This window comes from Uranotaenia lowii, chromosome 3 (assembly GCF_029784155.1).
Source record: "Uranotaenia lowii strain MFRU-FL chromosome 3, ASM2978415v1, whole genome shotgun sequence".
In the NCBI taxonomy this organism is placed as follows: domain Eukaryota; kingdom Metazoa; phylum Arthropoda; class Insecta; order Diptera; family Culicidae; genus Uranotaenia; species Uranotaenia lowii.
Window position 1 is genome coordinate 30,911,193 of NC_073693.1, and position 13,451 is coordinate 30,924,643.

At 31.3% G+C, this 13,451-nt stretch overlaps 1 protein-coding gene across 9 annotated transcripts in view; it reads right to left on the reverse strand.

Annotated features, from left to right (window-relative positions):
* The window catches only part of LOC129758136 (calcium-binding protein E63-1), a 263,324-nt gene that overhangs the window by 109,549 nt on the left and 140,324 nt on the right, over nucleotides 1-13,451 (reverse strand). The window contains exon 2 of one of the 9 annotated variants that reach the window (XM_055755603.1): nucleotides 5,281-6,200. The exons of the other annotated variants lie outside the window; for them this stretch is intronic. Within the exon in view, the coding sequence (XP_055611578.1) occupies nucleotides 5,281-5,317 (37 nt within the window). The 5' untranslated portion in view covers nucleotides 5,318-6,200. The remainder of the gene's footprint in view (nucleotides 1-5,280; nucleotides 6,201-13,451) is intronic. 9 annotated transcript variants of the gene reach the window in all.

Here is a 13,451-nt window from a genome sequence, read left to right on the forward strand (position 1 = left end):
TAGATGTACTCACATAATGAGTTCATACTCCTGAGAGTGAATTTTTCTCTAAGCTCCACTAATAACAGTGCGTAAAAATTATTAACATTTTAAATTCTGTTTAAGATTTTGATTAAGAAAATAAGCTTGAAATTTGAAGAACATTTGTTCGAATTTCAACAAATTCAACAAAAAATTCAAACAAACTACATGAAAGTAAATCTTTTGTATAGTTTGTTCAATACTGGAATACTATCCGTTTGTAATTTTTGTCATTTTCGTAATTTTTGTGATTTTTGTGATTTGTGTCATTTTTGTCATTTTTGTCATTTTTTTCATTTTTGTCATTTTTGTCATTTTTGTCATTTTTGTCATTTTTGTCATTTTTGTCATTTTTGTCATTTTTGTCATTTTTGTCATTTTTGTAATTTTTGTAATTTTTGTAATTTTTGTAATTTTCGTCATTTTTGTCATTTTCGTCATTTTTATCATTTTTGTCATTTTTGTCATTTTTGTCATTTTTGTCATTTTTGTCATTTTTGTCATTTTTGTCATTTTTGTCATTTTTGTAATTTTTGCAATTTTTGTAATTTTTGTAATTTTTGTAATTTTTGTAATTTTCGTCATTTTTGTCATTTTCGTCATTTTTATCATTTTTGTCATTTTTGTCATTTTTGTCATTTTTGTCATTTTTGTCATTTTTGTCATTTTTGTCATTTTTGTCATTTTTGTCATTTTTGTCATTTTTGTCATTTTTGTCATTTTTGTCATTTTTGTAATTTTTGTAATTTTTGTAATTTTTGTAATTTTCGTCATTTTTGTCATTTTCGTCATTTTTATCATTTTTGTCATTTTTGTCATTTTTGTCATTTTTGTCATTTTTGTCATTTTTGTCATTTTTGTCATTTTTGTCATTTTTGTCATTTTTGTCATTTTTGTAATTTTTGCAATTTTTGTAATTTTTGTAATTTTTGTAATTTTTGTAATTTTTGTAATATTTGTAATTTTTGTAATTTTTATAATTTTGTATTTTTTGTAATTTTTGTAATTTTTGACATTTTTGTAATTTTTGTCATTTTTGTCATTTTTGTCATTTTTGTCATTTTTGTAATTTTTGTAATTTTTGTAATTTTTGTAATTTTTGTAATTTTTGTAATTTTTTAATTTTTGTAATTTTTGTAATTTTTGTAATTTTTGTCATTTTCAATTTTGAGTGCTATCTCTAAAGCAGAATTTTCTCAATTTTCTTTGTTTCTCGAGTTTGAATTAGCAATCAAAACTTCGGAATTTTTAATTTTGTATTCTTTATATGCATTTTTGATTCGATTGTGCTCCTGATTTCAATAATTAAAAAAAAAATAAATTCTAATTTTTGGTTTCTGCAGATGAAGTTGAAATGTTCATCTTCATTCGGATACTTTAATGTGCCCAATAAATTATCACAATATTTAAATTTTTCTCTGGTTGAAATCTCGATTTCATATGGATTTAATCAATGATTTTTTAAGGCTTCTTCAAATTAGAAAACCGTGTAAAGAAGAGTAACTTGTTTTCATTGTAAGTCAAACATATAAAATAAGAAACAAACTCTGCTATAGCTAAACGAAGGGCGCCCTAGAAATATTGCCGGATATGGCCGGATTCATTGATAAAAGCCCGGAATTTGCTCGCGATCATTCACTTTATTTGAAATATCACAAAAATACTCGAATTAAGTAATTGAAACTTTTTTATTTTCGAGTTTCATTCAAATTCATCAAAATAGTCTTGAATGATTTCTTGAAGCCTTAAAAATTATCTAAAATCTAAAGTGTTTTTGAAGTGTTTTAGAGCAATTTTTTTTTGGTTTTCCATTTGCCCGATGTTTGCTCGTATTTTAAGCTGAAAATTTTACAATGAAATGTCCAGATATTGCCAGGTTTTAATATAGAATAGCCTTAATTTGTCAGGGCGGACAAGGACAGAAAAAATTCTGCAAACTTACTAATCCCAGCATAAATAAAATGTGATTTTCTAGGATTGTCTTTGCTGATGTGGTAAAACTAGAAGATTTCCGAATTACTTTATACATTTGTAATACCGTCAAACGGGGCATCTTGCAACACTTTTCATCTTTAATGGATTCCAAAAACTTATTTTCCACAGATAATCATACAGCTTGTACATCAAAAGTTTTAAGGTTGATGAGACACCAAATTGACGTAGTCAGAAAAATTATTGGTTTCACCAGTTATTTTTAAAATTTACAAAAACATGCGATTTTCACACTGCTTAGAAAAAAAAAGTTAAAGAGGTTGTATATAAGACAAAACCACAAGAATTACGTAGAATTACGGCTTTTTCATACCCTTTCACGAAAACTTAATTTTTTTATTACGAGTTTGTCGTTTTTGAATCATTTTGACTTTCATATACATTTTGCAAGTTTGTATCAATGAGAACTCGAAGAATTCACAATGAATAACGCATTAGTTCTTCCATTTCTAGATCATCTAATGTTTTCTTGTTAACGCAAGTGGCGTTTCTAGTCAGCCTTAACACCTTAATCTGTAATGCATCAATAAATTGTAAATCAATATTCTGTCATACCCAACAAACATTTTTGCTGATTTAGAACGCCAATTCTTTGAACATATGCTGTATTAAGGTGAGGATTGCTGTTTCAGCTTGTTGGCTGGAAAACGAAATACTTCAGCGCTGTTTTAGCGTGTAAGGAAGTTTTATTTCAGCCACTAGAAAGTAGGGGAAAATACGCTGTAGAATAACTTGTTCAGCCTTTGTTCAACCATTTTTGACACCATTCAAATTTGACAGACGTCAGCTGTACAAGGGTAGCTTTGAAAGCCCTTTTTAGCCATAGCAAACTATATGTTGGTCATCTGTTTATCAATCAATGCATGAAAGCAAATAGATAAAAAAAATTTATAGCGAATAGATTGATGATTTTTTTTCATCATTACCCGATCTTATTTTGCTAATAAAAATGATCCGAAAAATGAACTTTAATGTTCTAGAAGCATTTCATTTTCAATTTCTTCATATGAAATTGACCTTGATTTGGCGAGATATTTCGGTTGTTTAAGTACGACTCTTTTCTAATGCTCAGCAGAGTTCATGGTTGGTTCGGCGTTCTGCGGCATGGGGCCAAGAAGTCGTAGGTTCGAAGTTCGAGACATGGTTAAATGAAGAAAAAACAAAACGAGAGGGGGAAAGTAGCTGGCAAACATCGGACAGACATAGCTCATCATTCTTTTTGTTTTTTTCGATGATCCGTCAATTGACGTTTCATGTTATCTTCGCTGATTAATTTCTCCAAATCTCGATGTTTAAGGGCTGAACAGCAGCTTCTCCCTGAATTTGGGCTGCCTTCTTTCAGCAAGATAGCTGATTTAAAATTAGAACTAAATAATGTTTCAGCGGTCGTTCAGCCAAAAATGTTTGTTGGGTAGAAAGTAACCCTAATAAATGTCAAAAGAAAAACATGAGGATTTGAATCAGTGTTTCAAACATAGATTTCGGTTACTCAGCTATACACGATTGAGCGAGAATATTTAAGGAAACTGATAAATAATTATGAAAATGTTAAGAAAAAAAAAAAAGAGAGCATTCTGAAATAGAGAGAGAAAAAAAGGATACCACGTTTGAAAGCAGCTTGACTAAGCTGTTTATTCAAGTGATGACGCTTGCCCGAGTTGGCTTTGCATGTTTTAGTTCAAAAGTGAGCAACTAATCGAATTCACACAAATTTTTCTTTTATATGCCGAAAATATCATAGCGTACTCAAAATGTAGGTATGGTGTAAAGCACACACGTGCAGAGTATTGACGAACAAAAGCTTGCTTTGATCCGTTGGTTTTTTTTTCAGGTCAATTGAAAGTATACTGCCGGCCAAAAGTTTGGAATCACTCCTTCTAAAACATGAAAACACACTTATCAAACAAAAAAACATTTGTTAAATTTTGAGCAATAAATTGACATGTACTTCAAATTGGATATCCAACAGCTACCTAAGTTATCGATCAAAAGTTTGGAGTCACCCCGCAGTATCATTTTACTGCCAAAATTTTAAAATCGGTCCTCAAAAATTTGTAATTTCATTTCATCTGTATCTCTGTTTTCAAACAGTGTATCACTAATTTGTTAAACTTATTTGTTTGATTTTCGCGTCAGGTATATTCATAAATTTTCTAGCACGATCAGCATTCGTATTTGCGCTTTAATGGTATTGGTATACCAGCACACACAATCATCCCGACATGATCTTTGGAAGAGATGTCCGTTAAAGAAGCTTTTTTCGTGACGCGAGATCCGTTTGCGAATTTCGATTTGTACCCCTATAGTGTTGCCGTGAGACATAATTCTACGTCAAAAAGGGGTAAGTTGTAACAAACTTTGTTTTCAAAGAAAATCAAATGAAAACGTTTGAAAATTTATAGCTTTTGATATATTTGTAATGTGATAACGCATAAAGCATCAGTTGCTGTAATTTTTGTTTTTGTTCGAATTGAAGTTCAATTTTTTTTCTGTCAAAAATGTTTATAAAGAAAAGCATAAGGTATTGTATACATTTAAGAGTAAAAAAATTCTACAAAAAAAATCGACTAGCTGAATTCATAACAATTAATGTTTGGGTGGATGAAACTTGGGAATCGAAAACGCGTGGTGCAGAACAATCATATTCCAGCATTTGGAAACGAGATTTAAAAAAAAAAATTTATTTAAAAAAATTGGTGACTATCCGAAAAATATTTTTACACCAACAGTGTTGGTATAGTATAATAAAAGCAGTTAAAGGTTTGCAGGTGATATCATTTAGCCAATCCATCATACTGGGTAAAGTTTTTACGGCATCGAAAAATGTAAAAGTTTGTATCTATAAGAATCAAAAACTTTAAAAAACTATCTCACGACGTTAGCAACTATTCCATCATCATTTAGTTATCATTGAATGTTAAGTTTACTAAATTATATTGAAATAAAAAGGAAATGTGTGTAGTGGTACACAAATGATGCATCTAACCCTGCTGTTGCATGATGCCCCGTTTGACTGTATTTCAGATTTTCCAGGAAATAGGTGATTAGATTTTAGAATAACGTTTATTCCTACGGTTAAAATAAATCTGTTATTCAATATAAGATTGAATAAAAGTAAATACCTCTTTCATGAATAAATTTAAAAAAAAGCTTCAAAAGTCAAAAATAGAATTAAGAAAATATCTACTTCAAACATCCATGTTTGATCCAATCAGAAATACATTCATCCAGTAAACAAACAAAACGTTAAGCAGATCATTGACTCACCTCTGATTTCGGAGAAATTGATGAAATTTTCACTCATTGTGCTGGTGGTTTGTTGTTTGATGTTGTTGCTGTTGTTGATTGAAGTCTTGGTGTTTTTGATGATTATTCAAAACGCAGTTAGGTATTCGGATTGGCTCCACCAATCAGCAATTGGTGCTTTGGTAGAAACTTCTATTGTTCACAACTGCTTACTACAGATGGGTTTGAACCAAATTTAATTTTCTAATCGTGTGGCTTCTTCGGGGATTGCCTTTCAAACCATCAACACACACACGTTTTTTCACATGAAAGAACTCTCCAAATTAAACTTTCCAAACGCACACACTCCAAGAAAGACGTAGCACTACTAAATTCCGATAGCAGGAAATTACTTTAGAAAATCATCTACGCTTGAAGTTCTAATGGTTGTTGTGCGTTAGGTTTTTCTAAATTCCAGGAACCAAAAATATTCTAGGAAAAGGATTTTTTCTTCCCTAGAGACGATTCGACGAATCCAATTTGGGAGAAACCCGATTATTATTTTTCACCAACGCACAAACTGAACGAACAGAGAAGATTCCACTTCCTCGTTCACACACTTTTGCGGGGAGAGGAGCCTGTTGCTGGTGGTAGGTTTTCACTTCATTCGTAAGAGGATTTCGTCGTGGTCGAAGAATAAAATATGGTTGGAAATAGCACAGGAATTTCAAACGCACCGGAAGAACTTCGAGCAGGGCCGAAAAGTGTAATCGGTTTTGGGGTAATTTGGTTACCTCTACAAACTGTTGGAACTGCTTTATCTATAATGACTGGCCATGGGAAACACTTTTTCACAATTCACTTTTCAATTTTTTGGGAGAATATCTAGATGGTTAGAGTTGTTTGGTGGGGTGCTAAAGGTCGATGAGTTTTTCCGGAATCCTAAAGATGACTGCTGTTTCCTGAGTAAATAAATAAATCGAAAGATTGGAACTTCCACAAATAGAATACCGAATATGATGAGCTGAATATGGATTTGTTCAGCTTCTAGGAAGACAAATGTCACTGGTCCCTAGATTCGGATTAGGTTTTCTCGTTCGAATCGATTGTTCGAGTGCCATTTTTATCGATTTGTAATAAATTGTTCGCCGACCCAGAACCTTCAACCCGGCAGCAGCTGGTCCCAGTGATTGGTATCCTCGATGTCGGATCCAGAAAAAAAACCCATTCAGCTCCACCGGTCGTTTGTTAGTTTTTCCTAATGATACTCTCTACTCTTCTCATGCCGAATATCTACCAACTGGCCGGGTAGCAGAAGCACAATTGACACGTGACGATTACAAATGACTGTTTATACTCCGATGTTTGAGAAAACAGAACACACAGTAGCGGAAATGGCTGGTTTTCACCGGTGAGAGTCCATCGATTAATCTGGTTGTCTGTCCGGAAGCGAATGGGGAAGGTTTTGATTTGGATTTGGATTTCGTAAGATCCATCAAATAATTTTTCTTTGGAAAAAACTACAGTTTTGAGTATGAGTATGATGCCCTAATTACATTTTTTTAATTTATTTTTTACTACATACATATGGGATCTCATTGAAACTTCATGTTACTTTGAAGAGATCTAGTTTACGTACCTAAATTTTTAAATGATGTGATAGCTAGCATCTAACAAATGCTGAAATCACCAACCCACAAAAAGGGTGCTATGTGTGCCATGACCGAGACTCGATTTCATGACCTCTGGCTTAGAAAATTCGAATTCTATAATCCAGGCCACGGACGGCGGCACCTGCCTAATAGAATTTCAATCGTCAAAACTTCTTAAATTAAAGTACAGAATATTGATTATTTATTAAGATTAAAAATTACAAATTTTAATTCCTTTTTCATTGTGAAATTTGGACGGTAATTCAGGATGGACTCTTTACATAGGAATTAGTGTTTGGAGCATTTTTCGCTTATCTATGAATTCATATTCAATGTGTATAAAAGCGATTAAATTTATTTAAACACTCAGACTTGTTGAGTTCGCCGAACGTATAATAAGAGAAAGTTATCGAAATTAGCTAGAAAAAAAAATGTTGTTAGTTAAATCCAATTTTCAAACACCGGTAGAAATTTTTGTATAACAATTTCTAATTCTGAAGATTTTTTTACTTGTAAAGGCATTTAGGGGGGTTGTAGAGTAACATTTGATATTAATAGAGAAAATAACTGTATTTGTTCAAGAAAAGCAATTTAAACGAATATTTAACTTGAATATCCATGCCACATTATACAGAGTCGATTAAGGTCATTTTTTATTTTCTCAAACCCAGGAGTCTTAAAAGCTTTGTTTTGGTTCAAAACTTCTCCATGATTTTTTGTAAAATTTTTAAGTAACAAGATTTTTTGAGGGGTCGAATGGATGATTTAATGTAATTATTTTTCAGCATAACAGTCTTTATTGTCTTAAAAAGATGTTTTGATTAGTCCAACGTTTCGATACTTGTTGGCATCTTCCTCAGGGAATTCATATTTCTAAATTATGTGTGTTTATCTATTCTTCTGCTTACAATCTATTACTGTGCTTATGTGAAGCTTATTGTCCACTTAAGCTTCACATAAGCACAGTAATTTCACACGAAACGATAGATTGTAAGTAGAAGAATAGATTAACACACATAATTTAGAAATATTATTAGTAATAAAATTCATAGAATTCCCTGAGGAAGATGCCAACAAGCATCGAAACGTTGGACTAATCAAAACATCGTTTTAAGAAAATAAAGACTGTTATGCCGAAAAATAATTACATTTTTTAGTAACATTTATAAGTTTACATGTGTAAATTTAAAATTTAAGGTTTGTATGAGAAAATTGAATATTTTGTACTGAAAAATCAACATCATTTGTGTTTCTTTTGTGTAACCTAGCCTGTTAACGGGTTTTGTGCCAATTTATAAATTCTTTTAAGGATATTTTCCGCCGGATAACTTTGTCGAAGACCTCAACTTCGTATCTTATTAAGCAAAAAAGTTATTAGCTCTTTAATACGGGTATATCTTATGGCATTGAAAAACAATAAATTCAACTGACATCACTGGTTGTGCCTTTTTAAGTATTGCATGAAAAATAGTCATGCCACCTCGATAGGCACTGTCAATGTCAATTGTATTTATTGTAATTCAATGCCAGAAATACCCCTATTAATCAGCTCATAATTTTTTTTTCCCTAATAAGAAAGGAAGTTAAAGATCTTCGACAAGGTTGTTCAGCGGAAAATTTCCTTTAAACAATTTTTAAATTGGCTCAAAAATCATGCCACATGTTTTATATTTGCAAATTCAGTTATCGGAAAAAATATATCTATTTTTTTTTTGGTAATATTTAATTACTTTATGAACCGATGACTTATTTTAACTGATCTTTCAGGACATCGCATTTATTATAAGGTGGCCAGTACTTTTTGCTCACGTATCCGGGCCGGCAAATCCGGGCTATTTTTATCTTAAAACCTAGCAAAAAGCGGGCATCTGATTCCAAAATTTTCAACCCAAAATCTGGGCAATGTTCGAGCAAATTTGAGTAAACCCGAGGATTTTTTTCCAACAAAATCGAGAAATAAAACTCTTCAAAAAAAAAAAAATGATTTCCGTCGAAACACATCAACAGATTGAAAAAGTATTTTAGCCTTCCAAAAAACCAATCATTTTTTTTTGATAAATTTTGAGCAAAAATATCGTTGTTGGACGTAAAAATCAAAAATTTAAACATTTCGATTTGAGTTTTTTGTTTGATTTTGCAAATAAAGTTTGAATAAATTCGAGCAAAATCCGGGCATCCGGGCATCCGAGCTAGAACGGGTCTTTTTTTATAATTTTTTTTCACAAATATTCAGGCAAGTTCGGGTAAAACCGCATGCAAGCTTCCCATATGATGAATCCTATTTCGGTTTTCGAAATTCAAATTTAGCTAGGAATAATGAAAATAAAAAAAAAATCACAATAAAGAAAATTTACTTCTAAAACAATTTTTTTACTCATGACATCACACAAATTAATAAAAAAAATCACTAATACAATGAAAAAATCAAAATCAAAGTTTAAAAACAATGTTATTCCAGTAGACTAGAATTTTTTTTTCGAAACACCAAAAAACGAATGCGAAATAAAATTTCAAATAAAATCAGAATTTGAAACTTTTTACATAAGAATGAGAGCACACAAGAGAATGCATTTGATAAAACACCAGATTTGAAAAGAAATCAAATCGTCATTTTAAAATAATTTTTAACTGACCACGATTCACTTTTTTTTTTAACAAAATGATAATAATTATTATTTATTAATCATTTTAAATTCCCTATATAGCTTTTCTTTTTTCCAATTAAAAAGTTGATTTAAATTGGTTTGATGCATTTTAATAATATTTGATCACGATTTGAATTCATTCAAAACACATCATTGAACTTAATTTAATAAAAAAATAATTTTATTTCAAAAGTGCCAGGGATCACAGTCAGAGATAAAATCTTTTTTGATATTCAAATTCTTCCAGTTATCAAAATAAAAGACTTATATTCGTAGTAATAACTTTATATGCTAAAAATACAACATGTTCAATTCATCATCACTGACAAAGTGCAATTAAAATAATTGGGAAAAGATAAAAGCAACAAACTAAGTTTTTCTTATTACATATTTAGATTTATAGATTTCAAAGAAGTCTCTGGTTTCAGAACCCAAAAACTCAATGTTGACAAACAAAGGCAAACTTACCAAAAATATTTCAAATTTTGTTATTAGTTTGACTATAAAATTCAGTTATCATTTTTTGAAAATTAAAAACAAAACACAAAACAATTAAATCTGGTTTTTTTAAATGAAAATAATTTTTGCTTTCCATGTGGAACAAATTAATGACATATGATGAAAATGATTCTAATATAATTCAACTCGCTTATTTTCACTATCTATTCATTTCTCATAACTTTTTTTTCCTAGCGGTGATTAAACTCTTCATAAATTTAAATACAATATGAAGATTAAAAATGATAAGTTTTGACATTTTAGAAAGATTTTTTTTTCTATTAAATCGTCTTACCATTTTTAAAACAAATTTATGGAATTTACTTGATAACTCAAAAGGCAGCATTTTTATGATTGATTTGGTAGATTTTGAATCGGTTTGGAGTGAAAAATGATGAAATAACAATAATATATGAAAAAATAGCTGATTTTAAATTTGTTTATCATTCTTTAATTAAGGAATTATATTTTGATGATGATGATGATGTTCAATAATACAAAAAACTTTGATTCAACAAATTTTTGAAAAAAATATAAAAAGGCTTCAAATGTCCAAATTTGAGTCCAACTACCGTAAGTTGAAATGATGGGAATATAAATAGACTACGAAAATGATGATGATCTCATGGGAAAACAATTCCCTTCATTGCGATAGACATCGACACTCGACCAGTATAACTTTCATACGCCAGGTTGTCTCCTGTAGTAGAATGTTTATACATGGGCCCCGGAGAGGCGCAAGATGTGGGTTCAAGTCCTACCGGGGGAAAGGCGAATTTTTTTCGCATGTTTTTCAACATTAATTTGCATCTTGTCTAGTCCCTGAAATTTCAACTTTCACAGCTGGATTCATTTCTCTACATTATAAAAAGGTTTTATTTTATTCAAAAAATTTGCAAAATGAATTGATTTTTTTTAAATACTCTAAAAATAAGTTTTCTTCTTCACTTCTTTTTAAATTCGTTGAAATGTATTATTTTACTGTATTGGGAGAAAAAAAACAAGTAGAAAACGTCTTTTTTTTTTTTTGAAGAAGTCAAAATTACTTTCGGTCTTGAGAAAATTGATAAAAACCTATATACATATTTTCAATTTTTTGGAATATTTTAAGTTATGTCAGAAAAGTGCATAATTTTCTTAAACAGTGTTTACCTATTTCTAAAAATTCTAGTACAACAAAATTATCAAAATTAGATTTTCAACTCTCACTTGTTGAAAAATGAGAATTTATGTCCATGAGTGATTCTTGAGAAACGATTTTTTTTTATTATCAAAGTTGTTAGTAGTTAATTTAAGGATAAACTTAATTTGATACACTTCTCAAATAAACCAATTTTAAAGACAATGCAGGGTTTTTGTGTATCAAGATTTGAGCTTAATTACAAAAGGATTATTAAATTGTAAATAGAAATTTACAATTAAAAATTAGTTTCAATTCGTGAACATAAATTGTTTAAAATGGGTTTAGTAGTAGAGGAAAGTAGGGTAAGATGGACACTAGACCGTTGCAAAAATTGATTTTTTTCTCCCATATGTTTTTTCGGTGCCTTTTGGAACACTAAGAACCAGTGTAAAATTTAAGATTATTTGGTTGATGCCTGAATGAGCGCAACACGTTTCAATTTTGTATGGAAATTTGTATGGAAGAAGAAATTTTTGCACATAAAATCATCCAGAAAACTCAAATAAGCTTAAAATGAAGTTAGTCTTTGATTTATGGTTGTGATTATTCTTAAGCTTCATATTTTGCTAACTTGGCAAGCAGCTAAGCATTTCATGAAAAAAAGTGATGACCATTTCAAACCGCTAGTAATATTCAATATATTCTGTAGATACCTACTCAACTTAAGTGTAGAGATGACGAGAGATATGCAGAAAATTAATCAAATTTAATAAAAATAAAATAAAATAATAGTTGTATTCGGCAACACTGAAGATATTTAAAATAAAATAAATTTCTATGGCAACGTTTGTTATTTTGGCAACACTAAGCAAAACAAATAAAACCAAAGTCAGTCATGATCTATTCTTATGAGTGACAGACGTGTCTGAGTGCATCACTGAAGTGAGATTCCAACGAATCGTAAAATCACGACAATGGCGTGGATGGTAGAATAGCCTGCTGTTTCCGATCGTTTGTTTTGATTTGACCTCCCGGTGGAAAAAGATGGAATTGGCTTAGGAAGCGCAGAATTTAAGGCTGCTGCTGCTGATTAATTTGATTTGGCCTTCCGATTAAAAAAGACGAATTGGCTTAGTAAGTGCAGATTTCACGCCTGCTAATGCTGATCGTTTGTTTTGATTTGGCCTTCCGGTGAGGAAAGACGGATTGGCTTAGGAAGCGCAGATATAAGGGTTACTGTTGCTGATTATTTGTTTTGATTTGACCTTCCGGTGAAAAAAGATGGAATTGGCTTACGAAGTATAGATTTTAAGGACTGCTGATGCTGATTGTTTTAATTTTGTCATCCAGTTGAAAGAGATTGATTGGCTTAGCTTCAGCTGATTGTTTTGGTTTTACCATCCGGAGGAAAAACACGGAATTGGCTCAGGAAGCGCAGATTTTTAAGGCAGCTTCTGCTGATTGATTTGGTTTGGCCTTCCAGTGAAAAAAGACAGATTGGCTTCGAAAGCGCAGATTTTTAAGGCTGCTTCTGCTGATTGATGTGATTTGGCCTTCCGGTGTAAAAATACGGAATTGGCTTAGGAAGCGCAGATTTCAAGCCTGCTGATGCTGATTGTTTGTTGTGATTTGGCTTTCCGGTGGATAAAGACGGAATTGGCTTAGGAAGTCCAGATTATTAAGACTGCTGATGCTGATTCATTTGATTTGGCCTACCGGTAGAAAAAAGACGGATTCGACTTAGGAAGCGCTGCTTTTGAAGACTGCTGATGCTGATTGATTTGATTTTGCCATCCAGTGGAGAAAGGCGGATTGGCTTGGGTAGCGCAGATTTTTAAAGCTGCTTCTGCTGAATGTTTGTTGTGATTTGGCCTTCCGGTGGATAAGATGGAATTGACTTAAGAAGCGCAGATTTTTCAGGCAGCTTCTGTTGATTGATTTGATTTGGAAGGATGCAGATTTCAAGCCTTCTGCTGCTTATCGTTTGTTTGAATTTGGCCTCCCGGCTTAGGAAGCGCAGATTTTAAGGCTGCTGTTGCTGTTCATTGTTTGTTTGAATTGGGTTTCCGGTGGGAAAAGACGGATTTGCTTGATAAGCGCAGATTTTAAAGGCTGTTGCTGCTCATTGTTTATTCCGATTTAGCTTTTATTTATATCATGAAATTTTATTGTTGAGTGGAACTAATTTTAAAATCATTACAATAAGTAAAACAAATCAAAACTTCGGATTTTCATTCACCGACAAAACCTGTTTCAAGAATTTAGAATTCAGTTCCGACAACTGTGTCATCGGGA